We start from the raw sequence: 22,537 nt of genomic DNA on the forward strand, positions 1-22,537 counted from the left end.
AATAGTTATCGTATTGAACAAATCTTTGTACTTTCCCTTAACTAGAAAAACGAACCCCAGCCCCCACCCTTTCGAGAATTTCATTTAAAAACACATCAAAGCTTATAAAAGGAATACGGAAGCCTCTCTACCACCATTTCCCTCTACTGCTGCTGCTATTTGCCGTTTCCCCCGCTCTTCAATTCTTGAAACCTATTCTTGTTGAACTTGGATATGATCTCTTTTGATTCAAACCCGTGTGTCCAGGTAAAACTGTATAATCTTATTTCTTCTTCTTTTTACCTTGGCTTGTTTCTTTGGATACAAAACCTCCTTTGGTGATAACATCCCTAGCTGCAGAATTAATGTGTTTAAATCTATCAGGACCCAAATGTATACCACCAAACCACCGACTCACAACAACAATCACGTTCCATACATCCATCATCTAAACAAAAAAAAAATTGAATAAACAAAACAAAAGGGTTAGTACTAGTAGCTAGAAGAAAAAGCAAAAGTTTTCTTAAAACATACCTGTAGCAAATGTAGTAGTCTCCCACCCGCAGCCGTCTCATTGTCATCATCACAATCTTGATAAATAGCAAGACTGTTGTTATCTTTAATTCTCCAACTTGATATGTTATGCGTTGCTTTAGACACCTTCTTATCCATAGTGAGATTATGTAAAAAGCGTCTTGCTTCCTCTGGATCAGAAACTACTCGTGCCCAAGCAATAAAGGTTGAATGTCGGTCTACTATGGGTTCAGATCGATACCATCCAGCAGTATAATCAATATCTTTCTCATGATCATCTCGCTTCTGTTCTACTTCCACAGTCATAGAAGAAAGAGGTCTTGAGACGTGTTGTTGTTGTTGCTGCTGCTGCTGCTGCTGCTGTTGAATTTTCAATGCCTCTCGCTCTTCTACGTATTTATCAAAAAAGTCCTGCAATCCACTAAGCAATTCAAATAAGATAACTTGGCCAGGACTGTAAATTGCATCCAACAAATTACGTATCTTTTTCTCCAAATACGAGCCATCAGTGAACTGAGCAATATTTAAATTTATCATCTTTACAAAACGTGGTTTTTCATCAGGATATGATACAGGGAAATCTAATTGGAATGAAATATCTTCATGCTGGGGAATTTTGAAATTATAGATTTGACAATATTCAAGTTCAACCGAGTTGGGGAAGATGGAATCAATTGCACTTATCTCATCTTTCAATTCTTCAACTGTCATTCATAAAAACTTCAACGTTTACTCACTTGTTTGCTCTTCACACTTGACTCTATTGAAAAGTATCAATTTTTCATTCTTTCAATCTTTTTTTTTTTTTTTTTTTATTTTCAAATAGATCTACAACTCCGATGGTGATGGTGATGATGAATAACTCAGGGAAAGATGGTTTTCTAGCAGACGAGTTGAAAAACAAAGGCAATAAAGCTTTCGCTAATAAGCAGTACAGAGAAGCGGCAAAGTTGTACGGAGATGCAATTCAATTGGATGTGTATAATCCAATATTATATGCAAATCGAGCACAATGCTTTTTAAACCTAGGTGAATATGATAGAGCCTATAAGGATTCCATACTGGGCTTGAATTTGGGAGAATCCCTACAAACAAAGATAAAACTCAACTTTAGAAAAGCAATGGCATTGAAAGGGTTGAAACGCTGGCAACATGCGAGAGAAGCATTTAATGATGTTTTGGCTCTAGATCCATCAAATCTTGCTACTAAAAATGAGCTTCAAAAGTTACCCATAACAACACCTAATTCTTCCACCTTCACCTCCATCACTAGCCAAGATAAAGAAATATCAATTGAAAAGGTTGACAAACTACCGGAACCATTTGCAAGTCTCATTAATGATAAGCCAGAGCCAGAGATGGTGTCCGAGCCAAAATCAAAAGCACAACTAAAGTCCAATACTTGTGCACAAACAGGAGTTACAAACACTGATGAAAAACATCTGAATAGTGACACATCCGCATTGAACACAGAAATCAAGAACTTGTTTGGAGATCAGTCATTCAATGACAAGGAGAAGGAGAAGGAGAAGGAGGAGGAGAAAAAGAAGAATTCGAGAAAAGAATCTAGCACTTCCGATATCAAGGAGCTGCCATTGAAACTATTGAGTGTCCTCAAGAACCTTCCACAGTCAAGGAAATTGAATGCATACCAATACGTCTTAGGTCTAGATAGTCAATCCAATTCAGAGTTATTCGAGGAATCTGGAATTGACCCTGATTTTTTACAATTTTTTCTTGAAGCTTCACAGTACGCATTAACTTCTAATCTTCCACAAGCTGCCCATATCATTTTGAATCATTTGAAACAGTATGCTAGTATGAAAAGATTCGACTTAGCAATCACAATATGCGATGAATCAGTCAAGGAATCTATTTTGAATGAAGTAGAAAAACACCATTCGCAATATTTAACAGCATTCAAACAGTATATACGGCGATGAATATATATATATATATATGTATGTGTTATACATACATAAAAATTTAGTAATGCTTAACCTCCAAGTTTGGTAGTAATCCCTTATTGTAAGATGAGGCCACTGTTGGCTGTACCTCAATCCAAACTGGCATATAACGAGAAATATCTAAATGGAAGTACTCAGTAGCAAGTAGTGGAACAATAAACATAGATGAAAACAAAAGCATGCTTCCAATAAACACAATCATGTACAATATTGCTTGAACCCGTCTTCTCTTCTTCTGGCGTTTCGATAAGATTCTTGGCCGAATTTGATTGCCAGGTTTCAACCAGAATAACATTAGAGTATGCCATTTATCAGCATACGGAATAAGTAACACCGGTACTTGTGCATACAAAATTATATGGGCAGCCACCAAATCACCAGCAAAGTAAGACATTTCGGTCAATTTACAAATAAACTCCCGAAGCGGTTGTGTGATAACGTACCACCCCAAACCAGCCGTCACCCACTTGCCGCTCCACCAAGACCGATTCGACCTATCGTGTCTAAACTCCTTTGAAATGAAAATGATGGTAATAGTCTGTAAAAACCAACACTGAATCAATGTGCAAAGCACAAATCCAAGTATTGTTTTGGGAAAGTTCCAGTTTTGCATATACCAAAGGAGCTCAAAGAATAAAACATGATTTATGACAGACAATGTGTGGGCAATGGAAGCAATGAGCGATGGATACCTTTTGCAACATAATGTCAAGACGGGACCCGTGATTATGGAAACAACAAAGCAAACAAGTAAAACAACAAAATTTACAGCCATTGGACCAAAGCTTACAATTATAATTCTCAAAAAGCCGTTAACAGGACGCGCTCCACGAGAATCATTTTGCGAGTTTGCAAATAGATATGGAAAAGCAACTAATACAATAATTGTTACTTGTAACAACGATTCCGATATGACGAGCTTGAGCCTGGATGGCTTCACTTCACTCACTGCTTTAATTTCTTCATTAACACTAAATCGTTTGCTCTTGACACCAACAATTCTGCTCCTCCTTAAACGAGTAAAATTGATCCAAGAGGACAAACGGGGCTTACTGTTCCCCCGATGCAACCACTGGATATATTCCCTATAGTCCAAGAAAAAGTCGTTCCAGGAAAATTGGTTGGGGTTGTACAAAAATGGACAAATCAACAATCCAAGTATTGTCATCCAAAAATAAAGAAGCAGAACAATCCACATCGATACTGAGCAATAAAAGATCAACAAACCGCAAATTGCACCATAATAAAGGCTTTCACTTGCAAATCTTGAGTAAAGAGTTGCAAATGGCACTCTGATTGTGGCAAACCCTCTTCCAGTTGCAAGGTATCTAGCACCTCCAATCGAGATGTCACTAGCCAATGAATACCCATATATCTTACAAACAAAAACTTCAAATAATGGTGAGAAGGATGCAAATTGTTTGCCAAGTCGCGAAACGGCCTTGTAGAACCCCCTCTCCGTAAGTTCTTGAACTCCCAAGGGAACAAATGAAATGGCAAACACAATAAAGATGGAAAATATACATCTCTGCAACCAATGGATTACGGGTATCAAGTTGTAACATCCAGCTGGTCTCTTTGGGTCAGTAATAGGTCTAAACTTATCATATTCACATATAACGCTTTCCTTGCTCAAAGCCGCAAGATTTGCACTAACGAGTAAAAATAATTGAATCGAAATAATGATGAATACGTTATTCAAGTGAAACCCTGGATGAGCATAGTAAAATGACAAGAATCTGTCCAAGGGGAGTTGAGTCCCCAAATAAAAGTATTCACGCGAAAGCATTTGTTCTCCCATTCCAGCTCCAATTTTTGTTGTGAAATTTAAAATTGAACCAAAGCCTAAATCCCTACCTTTACCACATTGCATATACTCACAATGCTTGATTCTTCCTCCACGAAGAAGAACATTCATTCCAGCATAGATATCTTCATTCAAATGTAAACCCTTTTGTGCTTTGGAAACCCCTCCTCGAGTGGTCATAAAAATTCCATTCAAAAAATCAGGGTGCCCGTAATGAAGCTTACCCCCAATGTGAGCCAAAGTTCTTGCAAACAAGGTACCAAACGTTTGCTCCTTTCCAGCAGCAACATCTCCAAGGATTCCTATATTTTCTGAGAATATGTACTCCCTTGTTCCAATAATGGCAACTGGGTAGGATACATCCAACTTTTCCAAGTCACTGGCATATGGATCTATTGGGAAAGTAGCTTCTTCAAACTCTGCCAATACACTTCTTATCTTAAGACACTCTTCCAAATAGTTATCTTGATTAGCATCCACTAATTGAATGTATTCCCCACGGCAAAATATCAAAGAATGGTTTTGATTATCCGATTTCCCATCCCCGAGTATTGGATTTCCAGAAAGTTTAATTCTATATTTAGGTTCGCGTTCTCCATTTTCCAAGAATGAGCAACTACCATCTATCAATACCGAATAATATGTCACTTCTCCGGTTTTCTCGTCAACTTCTTCATCAAGGCAGCTAATTTGAAGTTCGGGATATGCTCTCAATAAAAATTCCGTATTCTCTTTTTCTTCAGCAGTAAAATACTTCATCCTTTGCATGGAAGTAATGATTCTAAACTTTCGATGAGCCATGATTGCCGCTTGTTCAAGCTTGTCGTCGTCGCCACCAAAAATACTCAGATCCGGGTTTTCCACGTCAAATAGTAGTTTTATTGCTCTGACATAATTCATGAATCCGGAAATAGTTCTGTATAATGTTTGGGATCTCAATGAAGCCCAAATGCGTGTCCTGAGAATATACTCCGGAGTAGCCACTTTGAAACCTACTGAATAGTACTGCAAGTCGTCAAGTTTCTCCTTGTTAAATTCCGCTGAAGTTGAATCAGATTCAAACTCTTCTGCAAGCATTTTGGTGTCCTTAACAAAACAACTCCATTCTAATGGATGCAATTGCTTCAAATATTCAAGCATTGTCACGTGTGAGTATTGCTCTTCCTCCCTAATTATTTCTCGTAACGACAAGGTGATTTTCTCGCTATAGTGTGGAATCAAGACCGAGAACGACGGCATTAGGTGTACTGGTCCGACTTCAGGCATAGGTGTCGACAATGACTGGGCAAAAAAAGTAATACGTCTTTGAGCTTCCGATTGGCTTTTAAATAATGATGACTTGATTGATTGATCTTCTTGAGATACAAAAAAGATGGGTTCTTTTAAGATAGATCCCCCCTCAACTCCCGGAGTATCAATCAGCTTATAAATAAGTTTCTGCACATGCTCAAGAGAGATTAAATGCTCTCGATACATGGAAATTATAATGGAGTTCCATACTTGAGAAACTAGCAGTTTTGTCTTGATGTTTTTCTCATTCGACACTGATATAATTTTGGAAAAAATTCTCTTTGGTAATCTCGAAAAGATGTTTCTCCATGGAGTCCAAATAGACACACCAATGTAAAAGGACCTGCAGACTGAAAAAACCGTGTTCCAGATAATGTACCATAGATAAGTATCCAAAATAAACAAAACCAAATTAGTCAAGTAGATCAAGCCCAATACTATGAATGGCTGTCTTGAACAAAGCCAATTTCCCAACCATTTTTCTCCTGCGCAATTCATTCCCCTCATTGTGCTCAACTCACGAATGGGATCTCTCATGGAAAGTGTCAAGAATATGTATGATTCCAAGAATTTGGAAACAAAGATTGCAAACCACAATCCATACGATGCAATTTTGTCAGTTTCTGTGAGCAAGTAGAAGTTAGTGATGAATGATTGTTTTGGCAAGTATCTTCGATCACCACGCTTTGGAGTTTTAATAAAAATTTTGCCCAATGGAGTTATTGATAAGTAACAAACAATAAAGATGGAAAAAGCCAATTGTAATGATGCAATTGCAATCCCAACAGGCGTTTCATCCGTAAGCTGAGTGAACCCAAAAAAATAAATACTTGGTCCAATATTAAGGCAAAGCGATATCAACAAAAGCAAAACTCTTTGCATGATTGGTTGCGCCCCAGCCCATTTTCTAGGAATATAAGTAAATTCGAATATCAACCCTAACAAATCGATAATCAAAGCAACAGATCCAGCAAGAGACAATGCCGACATTCTCGCCTGTGTAGTTGGTGGGTTATCCAAAGATTGTTGATAATTGCTGGTGTACAAAGTTGGAGAGTTGTAAACACTGTAGAACCAAAACATCGATAAATGAATCACCCAAACTCGATGGAAATTAACAAGTACGTGAGACCAATTACGTTTTTCTTTAAATGTTTTGTAGAACGCCTTGTGCCATAAAACTTCGTTTAACCTTGCATACCTGTCGCCAGGTTGAAGGCTCATCAATTTAGTTTTTTTGTCTGATAAGACCAAACGTTCGAGTCCCTTGCTATACCAAAAAAGCTGGTTCATATCGTCATATCCAATAACGGATTCATGATCTTTATCGCGCCTGTGATACTTGCCATCAACAAGGACGTATGACTGGTCTCTATAGAACTTGTAAAGAGGGGTAATAATGTGATCCAAAAAACTCTCCGTTACTCTTGCGGAAGATGCACGAGGATCCAAGGAAAAGTAATAATCGTTGCAGCATTTGAATATAAAGCAAATACACTCGGGCATAAAGCGAACGTTGTTGGCTTCTCCCCAAATAAGTAAGTACAATGCCAACTGGGTTACTGCATCGGTCGGGGACAATTCTCGCATGTTATTAGACCATTGCTCCTCGGCTGCTTCTAGAGTAGGGACAGGTTCGTTTGAATCCTTAATTTTGCCATGCTTTACATTCTCGAATCCAACAAAGTCATCGATATCCATTTGGGCGGCAAAGTACCATTTTCGAAAATTGGCATTGATTCCGCCTATATAATCGGCATGCACCGATCTCAATGCTTGAGCTGGTCCCAATCTCGATGCTCTTGAGTCTAACAATCTCATCAAATAATCAAACATGTTTCTTGTGTTATCGAACTGAAAGCCAAAAATGCCAGTTAATTGCAAAAAAACCGACTCTATCTTTTCTCTAGTTATTGGCACACTCTCAACTGGGTTCCAAGCAGGATATGGATCACACTTATTGGAATATATGTCGTAAATGCCATTTTCGGCTAATGTTTCTCCAGGGTTCCTATAAGTATACGCCTTATCATCGGTATGTCCGATTTTCTCCACCTCGGCCCATCTCTTTGAGTCTACATTTGGCGTTTTGAACCCGCTTGCAGGGAAGGCTGAAGTATAAGCTTTAGGGTTTTTATCTTTTAAAAAACAACACCAGGGGGGTAGGGTGGTGGTGGGGGAAATGAAAATGAAATGTTAGTATCTTGTAACCAACCGCCCTATTTGCCTTTATCTAGCTACGGGTAAGTTTCATACTAATAGCCGTTGCAGTCCGTTTTAGTAGTTCAATAGGATCGGGGTCCTCTTTTACTCTCCTCTGAGAGTGGCTCTTCTTGTTTGGCATAGCACAGCGCCAATGTAATGACTATTGAAGGCTGACTTGTTACAAAGGAATCTATTCTATTTGGTTGTAAAAAAAGTTTAAGAAATGAAAAGTGAAGAAAATGCGAATCTTGTGGTGACGCCAACACTATCGAGCGGAGCGAGATAGTGGAGCAACACCGACTTGGTGAGTAGCTGGTGAGTAGCTGGTGAGTAGCTGGTGAGTAGCTGGTGAGTAGCTGGTGAGTAGCTGGTGAGTAGCTGGTGAGTAGCTGGTGAGTAGCTGGTCAGTAGCTGGTCAGTAGTTGGTCAGTAGCTGGTCAATAGCTGGAATTTACAGCTAGCTCAGCAATTAGCTCAGTAATTGGTCAGTATTTGCTCAAGAGAAATCAACTTTGTGCTAGAACATTGGTAATTGGACGAAAGGTGGGTTAGTGGTTAGCATGTGGTAGTATGTGGTGAGTATGTGGTAGTATGTGGTGAGTATGTGGTTATTAGTAGGTTAGTAGCTGGTTGGTAGCTGGAATTTACAGCTATCCCAGCAATTGGGTCAGTAGCGGAGTTCAGTGACTGGACTCAACAGCTTGACCCAACAGCTTGACTCTACAGCTTGACTCTACAGCTTGACTCTACAGCTTGACTCTACAGCTTGACTCTACAGCTTGACTCTACAGCTTGACTCTACAGCTTGACTCTACAGCTTGACTCTACTCCTGGGCTCATTAAACTCAGTCTATTCTAATACTATCTAATTAATCTTTATAAAAAGTAAATAAATTTTATATAAAAAAAGAACACTCTTTTAAAACTAAATTCTCCTTCTTTCCAGCTTTTCGATTTTTCACCCTTTACAGGCTAATGTTCAAAATTTTACTCTTCCTCTACAGATTCAATCTCCTCGTCTGTGTCTTCTCCTTCGTCGCCGATATTGCTTTTCCACAACAATGCTTTCTCCTTTATTCCATTGTAAACAATTCTATTTGGAGTATGTTTTCTCAAAAACAATGATGACTTTGTAATGCGGTTTTTTGCAGCCATCTTCAACAATTCCAGCTTTATCATATGTGGCTCAACGCCCTCACTCAACAAATTTGCAACCAATCCAGTTACAATCGGCGAGGCCATTGATGTTCCTGATAGGACTTGAGATTTGTCGTGGTTTTTTGCATCCACGCTCTTCACATATGCTCCACTAGCAAATAAATCGACACACTCACCCCAATTGGAGAACCCCGCTACCGAATCATTATAGTCGTCAATAGCACCAACAGTTATCGCATACTTTGAGCTCGCAGGACTTGTCATACATGCATTAATGTTCGAGTTGCCTGCTGCAACAACAAACAATAGCCCCGTTTTTGTTGCTTGCTCTATAGCTCTGTTTAAAACATGATTCTTATAAGCACCCAATGACAAGTTGGCGACACCTAGTTTTCCCGATTCAAGTCGGTGCTTCACAGTAAAGTCGATAGCAGACAAGATTGTACTTAGCGATCCCGCACCCTTGCTATTCAACGCTTTAACCTCAACAATATTGACATTTTTTGCAACCCCATACGTCGTGGAGCCAATAATACCAGCTACATGTGTTCCGTGTCCATTCGAATCCCCGGAACCTTCGTTTGTAAAGTCGTACCCTGGTAGCGCTCGACCTTGGAATTCTGGATGGTCAACTTCAACCCCAGAATCAATCACATATGCATTGACACCTTGACCCATAAACTCGTCATCAAAGATATACGGATACTGCTTGTTTGGCTTCATTCGTCTTCTTCGACTAATCCGAGCCAAATGGCGCGGGGCATCCTCCTGTATTCGGTAATCAAATGTCTTAAAGGTCAAATCTTCAGTGATTTCTTGAACCAATGGGCATCTTTTCAATCTGTCAATAATCTCTTTGGAAAACTTTCCCGAAAACCCCTTGAAATCTCCAATTGCAACTGAAGCACTGATTAGGTTCCGTACTTGTAAGTGTTTGGGGTACTTTAAATCATACGCCATAAAGTTGTCGAGAGATTCTGACGTTCTCAACGAAACAAAGTATGATTCATCTCCATAGGTTTGACCAAAAATTACAACTATAGCAAAAATATACCTTGCTAGCATCGGCAAAGCATCAGTTTTGATTTTAATTACGTTTTCCCCATTGCTTTCATATCGTCGGAAATCTCAAAAGTATTTATGGTATCCCAACTTTCTCCACATGGAGAGGTTTTGGGGAAAGCATAACGAAAAATGCTTATATCAAAAATTTTGCCATGTACGTACAAAACCGGGTCATTAGCTGAAACAATCACTGGGGTTCGATATCTTTCCAATATCTTTCCGATATCTTTTCAATATCTTTTCAATATTTTTTTAATCTTTTTTTTTTTTTTTCTTATTTCCAAATTCATGTTTTTTTTTTTTTTGTTATTTTTTCAATTTAGGAAAGTCAATCAAACTCTGTTGTGTAGACCATACCCTCTTCAAAGACATGGAAAGTGTCCAAAGTTGCAGCAAAGCCAATTACCTAAAAGAGATAAAGTTTGGTTTTGTAAGTACTTTGTATTTACCGTTACATAGTGGAGAAAGGAGGAAATGGGGAGAGAGGTGGAGGTGAAACGTGAAATCGATTGCGAGATGGCAAATACAGATTTTCATTTCCGCCATATTAAAACATGAGGCTTGTTTACGCTCTATCCTTCCTTGTACTGACTAATGTCAAAGCCATTATTGGCTATCCTATTCACCGTTCCAGGACGGAAAGCAAAACTTGTTTCTGGAATCCTATCTCTCGTTGCTACGTTAACTACCTCAAACTTGATATTTTCTGGCTCAATTCCTTCTGTCAACATGTTCGCGACAAGACCTGCTACGACAGAGCTTGCCATTGACGTACCAGACATTATCAGTGCACGATATGTGTTTCCAATATCAACGCTCCTCACGTATGCTCCACTGGCGAATATATCCACGCATGATCCCCAATTTGAGAAGCTAGCAATTGCATCATCGTGATCATCAATGGCACCCACTGTAATTGTGTAAGGTGAGCTCAGTGGCGTTGTTTTGCAAGCATCAATATTTGAGTTTCCAGCTGCTACCACAAACAACAATCCTGTTTGGCTAGCATGTTTAATAACACTCTCTAAAACCAGATTTCTAGCGGTAGTACCAAAGGATAGGTTGGCAACACCATTGCGCCCACTTTTCAGTCTGTGAACAACTGCAAACTCAATAGCACTTATAACAGAACTCAAAGTGCCAAATCCACCGGAATCCAAGACCTTGATATCTATTACTTGAACTTTTTTGGCAACCCCATAAGTTTCTGAACCAATTATCCCCGCTATATGAGTCCCATGTCCATTTTTGTCCCCTGGACCTTCACCAGTAAAATCCTTTCCTGTACGTGCACGTCCTTGAAATTCGGGGTGACCAATATTTACCCCAGAGTCAATAACATATGCATATACATGTTTACCAACATTATCATCGTCATAAATGAACGGATACTTGCGATTTGGATTCATTCTTTTCCTCCTACTCAATCGAGCTAGATGACGTGGAGCTCCAGCTTGATTTTTAACATCAAATGACCGCACTACCACATCCTGCGAGATTTCATCCACCAATGGACACGCCGCAAGAGCTCCGACCGCTTCGTCTGAAAAAGTGCCGCTAAAACCACAGAGATCGCCAATCTGGAAAGTCTGCACTATTGCTTCTTTGATCTGGAATTCTTCTAGTTTCTTAACCTCATATTCAAGGAACGCCGCTAGCGTCACATCCGGCTGAAGTGTAATTACATATGATTTTGCCAATTGCGAGAGCGAAAGTTTGGTAAATACTACAAGAAAATAAATGCAGATGCTGTATTTCATTGCAGTTGCCCGTTAAGAACAAAAAACATGTCTCAAAAAAAATCTCTTGATAAAGGTTGCAAAAAAAAAAAAACAAACGCATACAAAAAAAATTGCTGCAAAACATAAGGTAGCGCATTATACATTAAATAGTCTAACAAAATTATTCATTATATATGTACAAACTTGAGTCAATAAACTGATATTTGTATTGTATTGTATTTATTTATTTTTTTTGTTTTAGTATTAATTACTTACTTTTTTGGCCCTTTTAGAGTGATTTGAGAAACTCAGCCCTAGACTCTTCGGGAAGTCCTTCGATAAACTCTTTCATAGCAGAAAAAGCAGCCTTAGGGTTGGAAGTCATTGATTTCATCAATTCAGAGCGTGAAGACTCTACTGCTAATTCATCGAGTTTTTTGGACAACTTTGGATGATGATCTTCAATCCAAGTGCTCACAGCTTGATCGTCATCATAGTCTACTGTCGACATCCAACTCTTGAGTCTTGCTACTTGCTCCAATTTGTTTGCATGTTTAACCTGCTCTCCAATTAATTTCAAAACATATTCTTCGTTTAATCTTCTACGCAATCTCCAGAAAAAGAAACGTCTAGCATTAACCCATTCAATCTCCTTTTTGATCACACCTTTGGCCAACATACGACCAGATCTATCGTGCAAGTCAGCAAATTGTACTGCTACTTGTGCATAGATTGGGAGTAATAGTTTTTCTCTGGCTGTCAATTTGGAACTGATGGTAGAATGCTCGTCGGATGATAAGTCTGGATCATTCAATTTCTTCTTGAGCTCGGCATATGTTGGGTCTATTCTCTGCATGGTACTCAACAACTTATCTCTTCTGTATTTGATACCAACCATGCCCTCTGGTTCCAAAACACCTGCCCTTGAATCAACATCAGCATACATTTCCATCATATCGGCATTGATAGTCGGATCAACCACAACCCAAGAACCACCTCTCAACTCACCATTTGGAGGAATGTACGTAAAGATTGGCTGTTTGAAATCAACCAACGCATCAACGATAAAAGAACCGTACTTCAAAACCTCGTTATACATGTCCCTTTGACCACCTGAAAATCCTCTCCAATTGGCCAAAATTATCAATGGCAATTGCTCACCATTATTAAAATCGTTAATTGCTTGGGCGGTTTTAAACGCCGAGTTAGGAAACCAAACTTGACCTGCTTCCTGAATCAATGTCTCTGTAGAATCAGGGTTGGCGGGGTCGGCAGGTATCATGTTTTCAACTGTTCTAGTTTCAACTCCAATCACACCAATGGGTATTCCTCCAAGACGGGCCCTACCAACTACAACACCTCTGGCCCATCCCGACAATGTTTCCTGAAACGAGCCCTTATCAAACAACCCGGACTCGAATTCTCCTTCGCTTGTTTGTTTTCCTTCAATCATCCAACGCACGTCAAAGGCCTCGTTTTTGGGAGGATAATAAGTTACGTCTCTATCCCATGGATCTTCAGAATCTAAAATTGGCACAGGCTTTCCACGTTTTGCTGGAACAAACGAAAGCCACTCCAAAATTTTTTCAACACCTTCCAAGTCGTCGCTAGCGGTCAAGTGCGAGACACCATTCTTGTACATGATCTGAGTACCACCCAATTGTAAATTCGATGAATAAACATCTCTTCCTAACAATTTGTTAATGGCCGGTGCTCCTGTTAAAATAATGGGTTGGCCCTCAATTTGAATTGCTCTTTGACCAAGCCTTACCAAGTATGCACCAATTCCAACCGATCTGCATGTGACTAAGGTGATTGTAAAAATGTCCTTATAAGCTCTTGAAGTAGCTCCTGCAATTAAACCTGAACCTTTAAGGCACTCGACACCCAAACCATCTTCAGCACCAATTATAGTCTTAATAATGTAACGCTCTTGCCCGTCTTCAACAACTCTCTCAGTAACAACTGTGTCCCCTTTGCCATCTTCATCAATTGCTTTCTTGGCTGCAGGTGTCAAATACAAGTATCTGAAACCCTTTCCTGGTGAACCTTCATCTCTCCATGCAACTTGAAACAATGGAATCAATTCTTCGGCAACACCGATTCTAGCTCCCGAATTGGCTGAAAGGTAAATTCTTGGTACTCCTAATTTTCTAGCCAAATCTGTACACTTGTTGAAATAAATATCTTCTTCGGGCCCAAAGGAACCAATCTTGTGAGTAATATCATTAGCAACAATGACAAATTGACGTCCACGTGGGTACTCTGGGGTCTTCGCCGTGACCAAAAAACCAACCATACCTATTTTGTTGGAACCCGGCTCTCTCTGCAAAGCTGTTAATCCACCATTATCGTCTGCAATCAATTCCAATGTAGAAAAAGCATCCTTTGGTGCCTTTTTGCCAAATTTCTTCCACTGCGAAAGATTAGCTTGACGGAATAACTCAGGGAAATCGTAAACATATGTGGTTCCCATATTGTGTGCCTTGTAACGTTTTGGTTGTAATGACTCTTTTACAGGGTAGCTAGTTGAAATTGGTCTCAAATGCATTGAACCTGGCTTACCAATAGACTTGAATATCCAATCTCCCTTTGGATTCTTCACTTCCATATAAAGATCAGACTTGACAACATAACCGGAAACGTTGTTAATGATAGCACGGAGAGGGAAGGCAACACCGTTATGATCGGCACACACAATCCTAATTTCAGCTCCAGTCACCCTCAATCTCCACAATCTTCTACCAAATCTTTCCAAGAATGATCCAAACGCAGCTTCAACCTCAGCCGGTTGAATGTTGAAGACATTTGAAAAATTGATGAAAATGTGGTTCAAGTCTGAGTTTGACGTGTCAATAACTTCCAAAGTGTCCAAAATATCATTCATTAACCTATTTGATTCAGCAATCAAGTACTCAGAAATACTAATACCATTCTTGATTACACCTGTTCTGATAATACCTCTGGTAAAAAATCTCTTATCGGATGGTGCATTCTTACCAACGGCTTCGTAAACATGAATGTTTCTGTTATTTGTAAAGATTGGTTTGATGTCAAAATTAGCTAATCTTCCTAATTCCAACTGGAAGGCCAAGGCAGGCTCAATGTGTCTAATAACTTTGTTCTCAGAGTAGCCGGGGCCGGTAAACGTATAGTATTTTGGATAAATACCAACTGTATTAGCAAACACAAACGAAATACGACGGACTCCAGCATTCAACAAGTCGTCTCTATACTCTTCAATTATTTCGTAAACTCTTCCCAAGTACTCTTCTTCACTTGCGTATCCATCAGTGCTAGTGATAACAACATTCAACACATTCAACAATTCGGGATGCTGTTGGCTAGCTTGAAATGAAATGGCATCACGCGGTTCAATTTTCTCCAAAGCAGCACTCACCATTTCATCAGCATCGTCAAGATGCCTACAAGGAACTAATATACCAGTTCTTGTCATGTGCTCTGTCTTTGAATCCACGACAAATGACAAGTCCGACACGGATGCAGCATGCTTCATGACTGTGCTATCCTTTTCCACTGCTGGCTGCAGGATAGTATTGAACCTGGAACTAGATACGTTTGACAAAGTAAACTTCCATTCAATTATAGGTAAACGGTCGTGGAAGTGATAATCTATTTTGCCCAACTCGTAAGCACGATAAGACCGTCTCACATAAACTTCCGCTGCAGCAATTGCAACCCATTCATCGCTATTGACAAAGAATTGGGATAACACGTCAAACACAGTATGCTTTGAGTCAACAACCTCTTGAATGATCTCTAATTTGGGTTTCCTATGATTAGCATATATTTCACCATAAGAAGTTTCCAAAACAGCAGACCTCAAAATGTGTTCCAATTGATCTGATCTTTCCTTGATTGAAGGGAGAGAGCACTGGATCAAAATTTCTCTTGCTTTCAAAGTTACTTTTGAACAGCAACGCGAGTCCAAAGTAACTAGTTTCTTTAAAGAATCTCTGATAGACAAGGCACTAACTGAATTGGATTGCAACAATGGTTGGTACTCTTCTAAAATAGCAATAATTAAGTTGTTCTTAGCTGAAACTCTTGAATGGGACAAACATATGTTGATCACCTTCTTGAGGTCTGCTTTATTCTCGTCTCTTAACTGCAATACAACGTCATCTTCTCTCACTTTATCACCACCAAACAAGCATTCTACATCATAATATTCATTTAGTAAGGATGCAAAGAAATCGTGTTCATGCTCAGTTAACCCGTTTTGATATCTTGAAGCAATAGTGAGTAATGGAGCAACCATATCTTCCAAAATGCCGTCGTGTGCTGCTTCAGCAAGACACTTATTAATTTGCTTAATAATTTGACGCGCAGGAAAGTCGGCGTTTCTCGATTGTGTTCTTTCAATCAAGGAGGTTAACGATTCGTTCAATTTTGCAGGCAATCTAGAATGCAAAGCGGAAATACATTGCTTCCACTCTGAAAATGGCAACTCTTTGTTTTTCAAAACTTCAACAATCTTTTTCAATGTAGAATTCATAATGACTTGGTTATCGTAACCGGCCAAGATGTTTTTCAAAATCGAAGAGTAATGAAGGAATTTGTGTGCTGGTTTTGATCCTCTCACATTTGGTTCTCCCATTTCAGGTAATGTACCCTCAAAAGGTTTTGCATGCTTGACTTTACTTGGATCATCCAATGCCAAGATAGCGAGCATATCACCGGCATTGACTGTAGAGCCCGGCTGCTTAATCAACTGTACAACACCATCGTCTTGTGCAATTAAAGGCATGCACATTTTCATGACTTCCACTTCCGCGTATGGTTGACCTGCATTGACATGGTCTCCACTCTCAACCAAATACTTTACCAATTTACCAGGTGACGGAGTACGCAATTGCGTCGGATCGTTTTCGGCTTCTAATAAGCAAGTCTTTCCATCAACAGACAATCTTGTTGCAGCAGCTTCTTCCTTCCAATATACGGAATGTGATTTACCACCCAATGCACACAACAAACCACCATCAGATAAAGGTCGCGCACCAACTGTGCACCTAGATCCATTAAGAAATAAGGTGTACTTGTCGTCCGAAGATTTTGTTGCAGTGAACTTGTACCGTTCACCCTCGTATATAAACTCAAAGGGAAAAATCGTCCTTAGCAAATCCTTATGAGGCACTTGTCCTCTTTCAAGTGATTGAATATATTCCTTCTTTTCTTCATCCGCCTGCATGTGAGCTTTTGCTATAGCACCACAAACAACAGCAACAATTGGATCTGGTCTTTCCGCAGTTAATTTTTTACTAATCAACTCATCTAACCAACCGGTAGTTATCTTGTTATCTTCAAAGTCTGGAGTCTCTAATAACTTGATCAAGTATTCAACAGTTGTTCTAAAATCTCCTCGAATACTCAATTCTTTCAATGCAACAACCATATGTTTTCTTGATGCTTGACGGTTCTCACCAAATGCAAAAATATGACCAAATTGAGAGTCAGAAAAAGAATGAATGGAAGATTGATTACCAACTGAAAAATAACCCCACACATTGGATGATGATCTAAAGTTTAACTCATGTAACGAACCTCCACTTGGTTTGAAACCTTCACCTGGGTCTTCTGAGGTTATACGACAAGCAGTACAGTGACCTTTTGGTGTTGGTCTTCTTTGACTAACTAATGAATTTTCGGTGCTGAATTCAAAATCAATTTCTGTTGCAGAATGGGGATCTGCTCCGTAAAGTGTTCTGATATCTCTTATTCTATGCATTGGAATACCCATAGCAATCTGCAATTGAGCTGCAGGTAAATTGACACCTGTAACCATCTCGGTAGTAGGATGCTCCACTTGTAATCTCGGATTTAATTCAAGAAAGTAAAACTTGTCATCTGAATGCGAATACAAATATTCCACAGTACCTGCACTTACATACCCTACCAACTTACCTAGTCTGACAGCAGCATTTTCCATTTTGGTAAATGTGTCTTTTCTCGCAATTGTTACGGGTGCTTCCTCAATAATCTTTTGATGTCTTCTTTGGACAGAGCAATCTCTTCCGAATAAAGAGATATTTGTACCGTACTGATCAGCCAATAACTGAACTTCCAAGTGTCTGGCATCTCCTGCTAACTTCATAATGAAAATTGGCGATCCGGGTATTTCATTAGCAGCTTGGTTGTACAACTGCGTAAAATTTTCTTCATTATCAACCTTTCTAATACCTTTACCTCCACCACCTTCCGAGGCTTTAATCATTACTGGGAACCCAATCTTGCGAGCCTTTTCTAACCCATCTTCTGGGCCTGTGCAGCATCCCTTGGCATAAACTTCATCGCTAACTGAGACCAAATGGGTTTTGTCATCTATGAATACTTCGTTGACTCCAGAACCTGACCATGGAATACAAGGAACTTGGGCATGCTGAGCAACAATTGTTGATGAGATTTTGTCCCCCAACGATCTCATTGCGGAACCGGGAGGTCCAATAAATATGATTTTCTTGGGAGAAGCGGCCAATCTCTCTGGTAATAATGGATTTTCCGACGCATGACCCCAGCCAGCCCAGACAGCATGTACGTTTGTATTTTCGGCAATTTCTACAATCAAGTCAACATTGGCGTAGTTATTATTGTTTGTACCACCAGGTACCTCTACAAACTGGTCTGCCATTCTGATATACTCTGCATTTGCTTCCAAATCTTCTGGTGTTGCCATAACAGTAAACTGGATGGTTCTTTCGTCTCCAAAAGTCTCATAAGCCCATTTCCTTATTGACCTTATCTCCTTCACGGCGGCAATACCATTATTTGCAATTAAAACGCGAGTTATGACTGTATGACCCTGGTGAGACTTGACAAAGTCGGTGACTTTTGAAGGTTCCGCTTCGGAAACGGAGTTCAAGCCAAGAAAGTGCGGTGCTAGCGTGGAGTGTAATAGTGAATAGTCCAGCGAAATGCTCGGTGTAGGTGAGAAATTGGACATTATTTTAGAAACCGTTTTATGAAATGACGCGATGCCGATAAAACCTAGTCGTCGGAGTAATATGTTTTTGTATAGTTTGATGCGTGTTGAAGCTAAAAATCTGCTGGAAATTTTGTTAGTAAAGCATCTCATATATAAGACAGAGACCGCAACTCAATCGCCAATCGCCAAAACGCAATGTGACCAAATCAATCGCCAATTACTCTCCTACTAAAGCCCGTCTGGTTGAAAAAATTGGGGTTTTTTTTTCAACTTAAATCTTATTATGCAGGACACGTTTTGGCAGATGGAAAGGATAAACCTTTTTCCACTGTTGCAAGTTACCAAACCCACAACCTTAAACCTCTTACTTTTGGTAGGTTCTGGTTCTGTCAGCTGAAATCTCATGTAACATACCTCTTGATAAAAAAACGAATTTTCAAGTCTCAACCGTCCAAAAAATATTCAAAAAATCGGGTTACCCTCGACTTGTAAAATTTTTTATAAACACCAATATATAGCCCCTATTTGTATATACAGTTTCGACTATTTAACTGGGAATCACGGATAGAGGTGGGAGGGAGCAAATAATCTGTAGTTTGTATGTCGGACACACGGGTTTGATTGTGAAACCTATTGTTGTTAGCCAGCTTTAATACGTAACCACAGACACACAACCAGAAAAGAAGAACATTGGATGTAGATATCTCTATATATATTTTTACACTAATATTTTTGTATGAATCCCTATATAAGCCAAATAAACCTAAAGGGTAAAAAGCTATCCTTTGTGTTACTTTTGTTTTTCTTTTTTTTTTTTCTTCCAGCTTTTGCTTTTTGCAGTTAAGAGGCTAGTGTATGTATTAGGTCCGAACCCAGGGGATCTACATTTGAGATGTTGGACCGCGTATGAGCTGTGTGTATTTTACTGACTACGGAATCAAATCCCCCAATTGTATCACTACGTCAGTACCGATAGTTATAGTACCATCATCTAGCTTCTCTCATAAGATTCTTTAATAACCTCTCTTCGGACTTTTCTCTCTCACCAATCTTTTTTTTTTTTTTGTTTTCTCTTCTTAAACGCTTCGCGAGTTGTTTTTTTTTTTGTTGAGTTACCTATAGTCCTGCATATCGATGGATTATTCGACTATGTAACGTATTACATAATGTTGATATAAGAAAGAACTACAAAATTTGCAACTCTTCAAAGGTGTGTCGTCACCTTTCAATGAATAAATGTACATATATACAAGGAGCTCTACAGGTGGCTCAACATTATTGTTTCAAGGAGCTCTATAGGTGGCTCAACATTATTGTTTCAAATAGCTGTTACAAGTTTTTACGTATATCCATCTTGATGGTATGTTTAGTGATTTTGTATCGAAGAACCACTAACCTAATCTACACATATCAGTAACCAGCTACACTAGTGTTGATTGTTTCTACTCTCAAAATTTTGCACCCAACATTAAACTATCAAATTGGTTTTTCATTTTTGGTTTTTGGCTTTTTGTTTTTTTGTTGTGTGTACACATTTTATATGTTGGGTCAATTTTTTTTCCTTCAATATTGCGCAATAAAATCGCACACGACAAATTTGCAAAAATATAGGTGTAATTGATTCAAAGTAATTATAGACTTTGAACTAGTTAATCATGTAAATTGCTGTATATATTGCCAATCTGTTTCCCCACTTGCCTTTCATAATAATGGTTCGACACTACGACACTATGACACTATGACACTATCGACCAGAGCGAGATAGTGGAGCAACACTTGTAGACACTATGACACTATCGACCAGAGCGAGATAGTGGAGCAACACTTGTAGACACTATGACACTATCGACCAGAGCGAGATAGTGGAGCAACACTTGTAGACACTATGACACTATCGACCAGAGCGAGATAGTGGAGCAACACTTGTAGACACTATGACACTATCGACCAGAGCGAGATAGTGGAGCAACACTTGTAGACACTATGACACTATCTCGCTCTGCTCGATAGTGGAGCAACACTTTGTAAACACTATCTCGCTCTGCTCGATAGTAGAGCAACACTGTGTAGCTTGTAGGTAGTTTTAGTTCAAAATGAGTTTTGCTTGCCTTTCATAACAACGGTTCAAATCTAGGTAGTCTTGGCTCAAAATGAGTTCTGCTTTCTTTTTCTACTTCTTCTGTGCTACCCCTTTGAGTGGCAACACTATTTACCGTGAAAGGTGTGAATTCATCCTTATGAGCCCCGTATTCTACCTCGTTGGAAGTATTTCTCGATTGAATGCTTGTGAGGTTTTGAATCAGCACTGGTGCTTGAGTTATCACTTCTAATTCTATTAGCGAATCGCTATTTCTGAAAATCTTTTCCAAATCTGAATCAGTACGTACTATACTATTCAAGTACCGTATCTCTAAAACCAAATCATTCAATTTAAATACAGCTCTGGCATTTTCAATGAGCTCAAAATATCGAGGTGTTGCCGAGCTCAGGAAGGGATAAAGAAACTCTAATCTTTGGTTTAGAAACTTCAATACAATTTTCTTCTTCTTGTTATTATCATTGACAATTGGTGGAATCAGCAAAGGCTGCGGCTGCGGCGGCGCCACGCTCTTCTTCAATGGTGTAGGAGAAACTGACATGTGCTTGCTTGGCGAAGAAGAAGACGACGACGACAAAGAAAAAGAAGAAGAAGAAGAAGAAGAAGTCTGAGATTGCAACTTTGAGGCAACATCAGCTAACTCCTTTAGGGTTGCCGTGTTTCTTAAAGGTAAACCAAACGGAGTTGAATACTTGCTAATGAGTGGATACTGCTTGATAATTGAGACATACAAGATCTCACACATAGGGAAAATCACCTCATCGAATCCGAAATCTTTCGCTATGCCACCCAATAACGTATATAGTGAAATCACAGCTACCTCATCATTAACAACCTGCGCATTTTTCTCCAAGTCCAACTCTTTGAAAAACTTTGCCAAAGTAGCCTCTTGTTTAAACTTGTTTCTCAAATACTCAACCGATTGTTGGTTTACACCCTCAAATGAAATTTCAAATATGTACCCAACACATGTCGCCATAACCAGTTTACCCAAATGATGGAGATTATTGGATCGGCGGTCGGTAATAGCCTCATTACACGTTTTGGATCTCTCGATTTTGTTCAAGATGTTTTTTTTGGCAGTCTCAGCCAGCACACTATTACTAGCTTTCATTTGTGACAATATATTGGGTAATGGCGGTAGTCTAGGTCTGGTCAAGTTATCTATTACACCCTTTGCACAATCGCTAGACGAGAATTGCTTCGATTTGTCGTAGTTGACATCGTAAACATTATCCTCATGTTGTACTATATCTGAAAAAAACTCATTGCTTGGCTCATCTTGTCTTATGTGGTGATCTTCAGTTTTTTTGCTTGCAACATTTCTGGCCTCTTCTTGTTGCTTCTCTTTCCTATGGATTCTTTTTCTATTCCTTCTTACACTTTGCACAGCGGCTCTAACTAATTTGTCGAAATCCTCGTTATACAGCTCGCTGTAGTGAAACTCTGTCCTCAATATCTCCGCTACTCTTTTTATATCCTGTTCTTGTTCGCTTGCCTTTCTCCGACTCAAGTCTAAGGTGTCTATTAATTCTAATCTTCGAGCACTAAATCTCTTCCACTGCCTGTCATCACAAAAGTTCAATTTATTCCGTATTGCATGGGTGACTCCCATTTTCGATATACGGTCCAACGATAAATCCTTTCTATTCGTAGGACTCCGTATTTCAATTCTAACATCCATTTCATTACTCTCAATGTTGGCACCACACCTTAACCTCTGTAAGTTTGTTGTGGAACTTGTTGTGCAGCTTTGTTATTTATATGACT

The 22,537-nt window shown here is 39.2% G+C and overlaps 7 protein-coding genes across 7 annotated transcripts; 1 reads left to right on the forward strand and 6 right to left on the reverse strand. All coding sequences in view use genetic code 12, as the record gives it.

Moving 5' to 3' along the window:
- Nucleotides 1-262: 262 nt before the first annotated feature.
- On the reverse strand, nt 263-1,224 carry KGF56_004476 (uncharacterized protein; the record flags this gene model as incomplete). Its single annotated transcript, XM_049325919.1, has 2 exons — nt 263-427; nt 514-1,224. The coding sequence occupies 2 exons, from the start codon at nt 1,222-1,224 to the stop codon at nt 263-265; spliced, it is 876 nt and encodes a 291-aa protein (XP_049178549.1).
- A 128-nt stretch (nt 1,225-1,352) lies between these two features.
- On the forward strand, nt 1,353-2,456 carry KGF56_004477 (uncharacterized protein; the record flags this gene model as incomplete). The annotated part of the gene is made up of 1 exon (XM_049325920.1): nt 1,353-2,456. One exon carries the CDS (start codon nt 1,353-1,355, stop codon nt 2,454-2,456), a length of 1,104 nt encoding a protein of 367 aa, XP_049178550.1.
- Nucleotides 2,457-2,499: 43 nt separating this feature from the next.
- GSL2 (Gsl2p) lies at nt 2,500-7,921 on the reverse strand (the record flags this gene model as incomplete). The annotated part of the gene is made up of 4 exons (XM_049325921.1): nt 2,500-2,946; nt 3,121-3,490; nt 3,677-7,715; nt 7,834-7,921. 4 exons carry the CDS (start codon nt 7,919-7,921, stop codon nt 2,500-2,502), a joined length of 4,944 nt encoding a protein of 1,647 aa, XP_049178551.1.
- Nucleotides 7,922-8,769: 848 nt separating this feature from the next.
- Nucleotides 8,770-10,005, reverse strand: KGF56_004479 (S8 family peptidase; the record flags this gene model as incomplete). Its single annotated transcript, XM_049325922.1, has 1 exon — nt 8,770-10,005. The coding sequence occupies one exon, from the start codon at nt 10,003-10,005 to the stop codon at nt 8,770-8,772; it is 1,236 nt and encodes a 411-aa protein (XP_049178552.1).
- Nucleotides 10,006-10,577: 572 nt separating this feature from the next.
- KGF56_004480 (S8 family peptidase) lies at nt 10,578-11,765 on the reverse strand (the record flags this gene model as incomplete). The annotated part of the gene is made up of 1 exon (XM_049325923.1): nt 10,578-11,765. The coding sequence occupies one exon, from the start codon at nt 11,763-11,765 to the stop codon at nt 10,578-10,580; it is 1,188 nt and encodes a 395-aa protein (XP_049178553.1).
- A 250-nt stretch (nt 11,766-12,015) lies between these two features.
- ACC1 (acetyl-CoA carboxylase) lies at nt 12,016-18,687 on the reverse strand (the record flags this gene model as incomplete). The annotated part of the gene is made up of 1 exon (XM_049325924.1): nt 12,016-18,687. The coding sequence occupies one exon, from the start codon at nt 18,685-18,687 to the stop codon at nt 12,016-12,018; it is 6,672 nt and encodes a 2,223-aa protein (XP_049178554.1).
- A 2,093-nt stretch (nt 18,688-20,780) lies between these two features.
- Nucleotides 20,781-22,451, reverse strand: KGF56_004482 (uncharacterized protein; the record flags this gene model as incomplete). Its single annotated transcript, XM_049325925.1, has 1 exon — nt 20,781-22,451. One exon carries the CDS (start codon nt 22,449-22,451, stop codon nt 20,781-20,783), a length of 1,671 nt encoding a protein of 556 aa, XP_049178555.1.
- Between the last annotated feature and the right edge of the window lie 86 nt (nt 22,452-22,537).

The sequence above is a fragment of the Candida oxycetoniae genome, assembly GCF_023343755.2.
Source record: "Candida oxycetoniae strain CBS 10844 chromosome Unknown scaffold14, whole genome shotgun sequence".
Lineage (NCBI taxonomy): Eukaryota > Fungi > Ascomycota > Pichiomycetes > Serinales > Debaryomycetaceae > Lodderomyces > Lodderomyces oxycetoniae.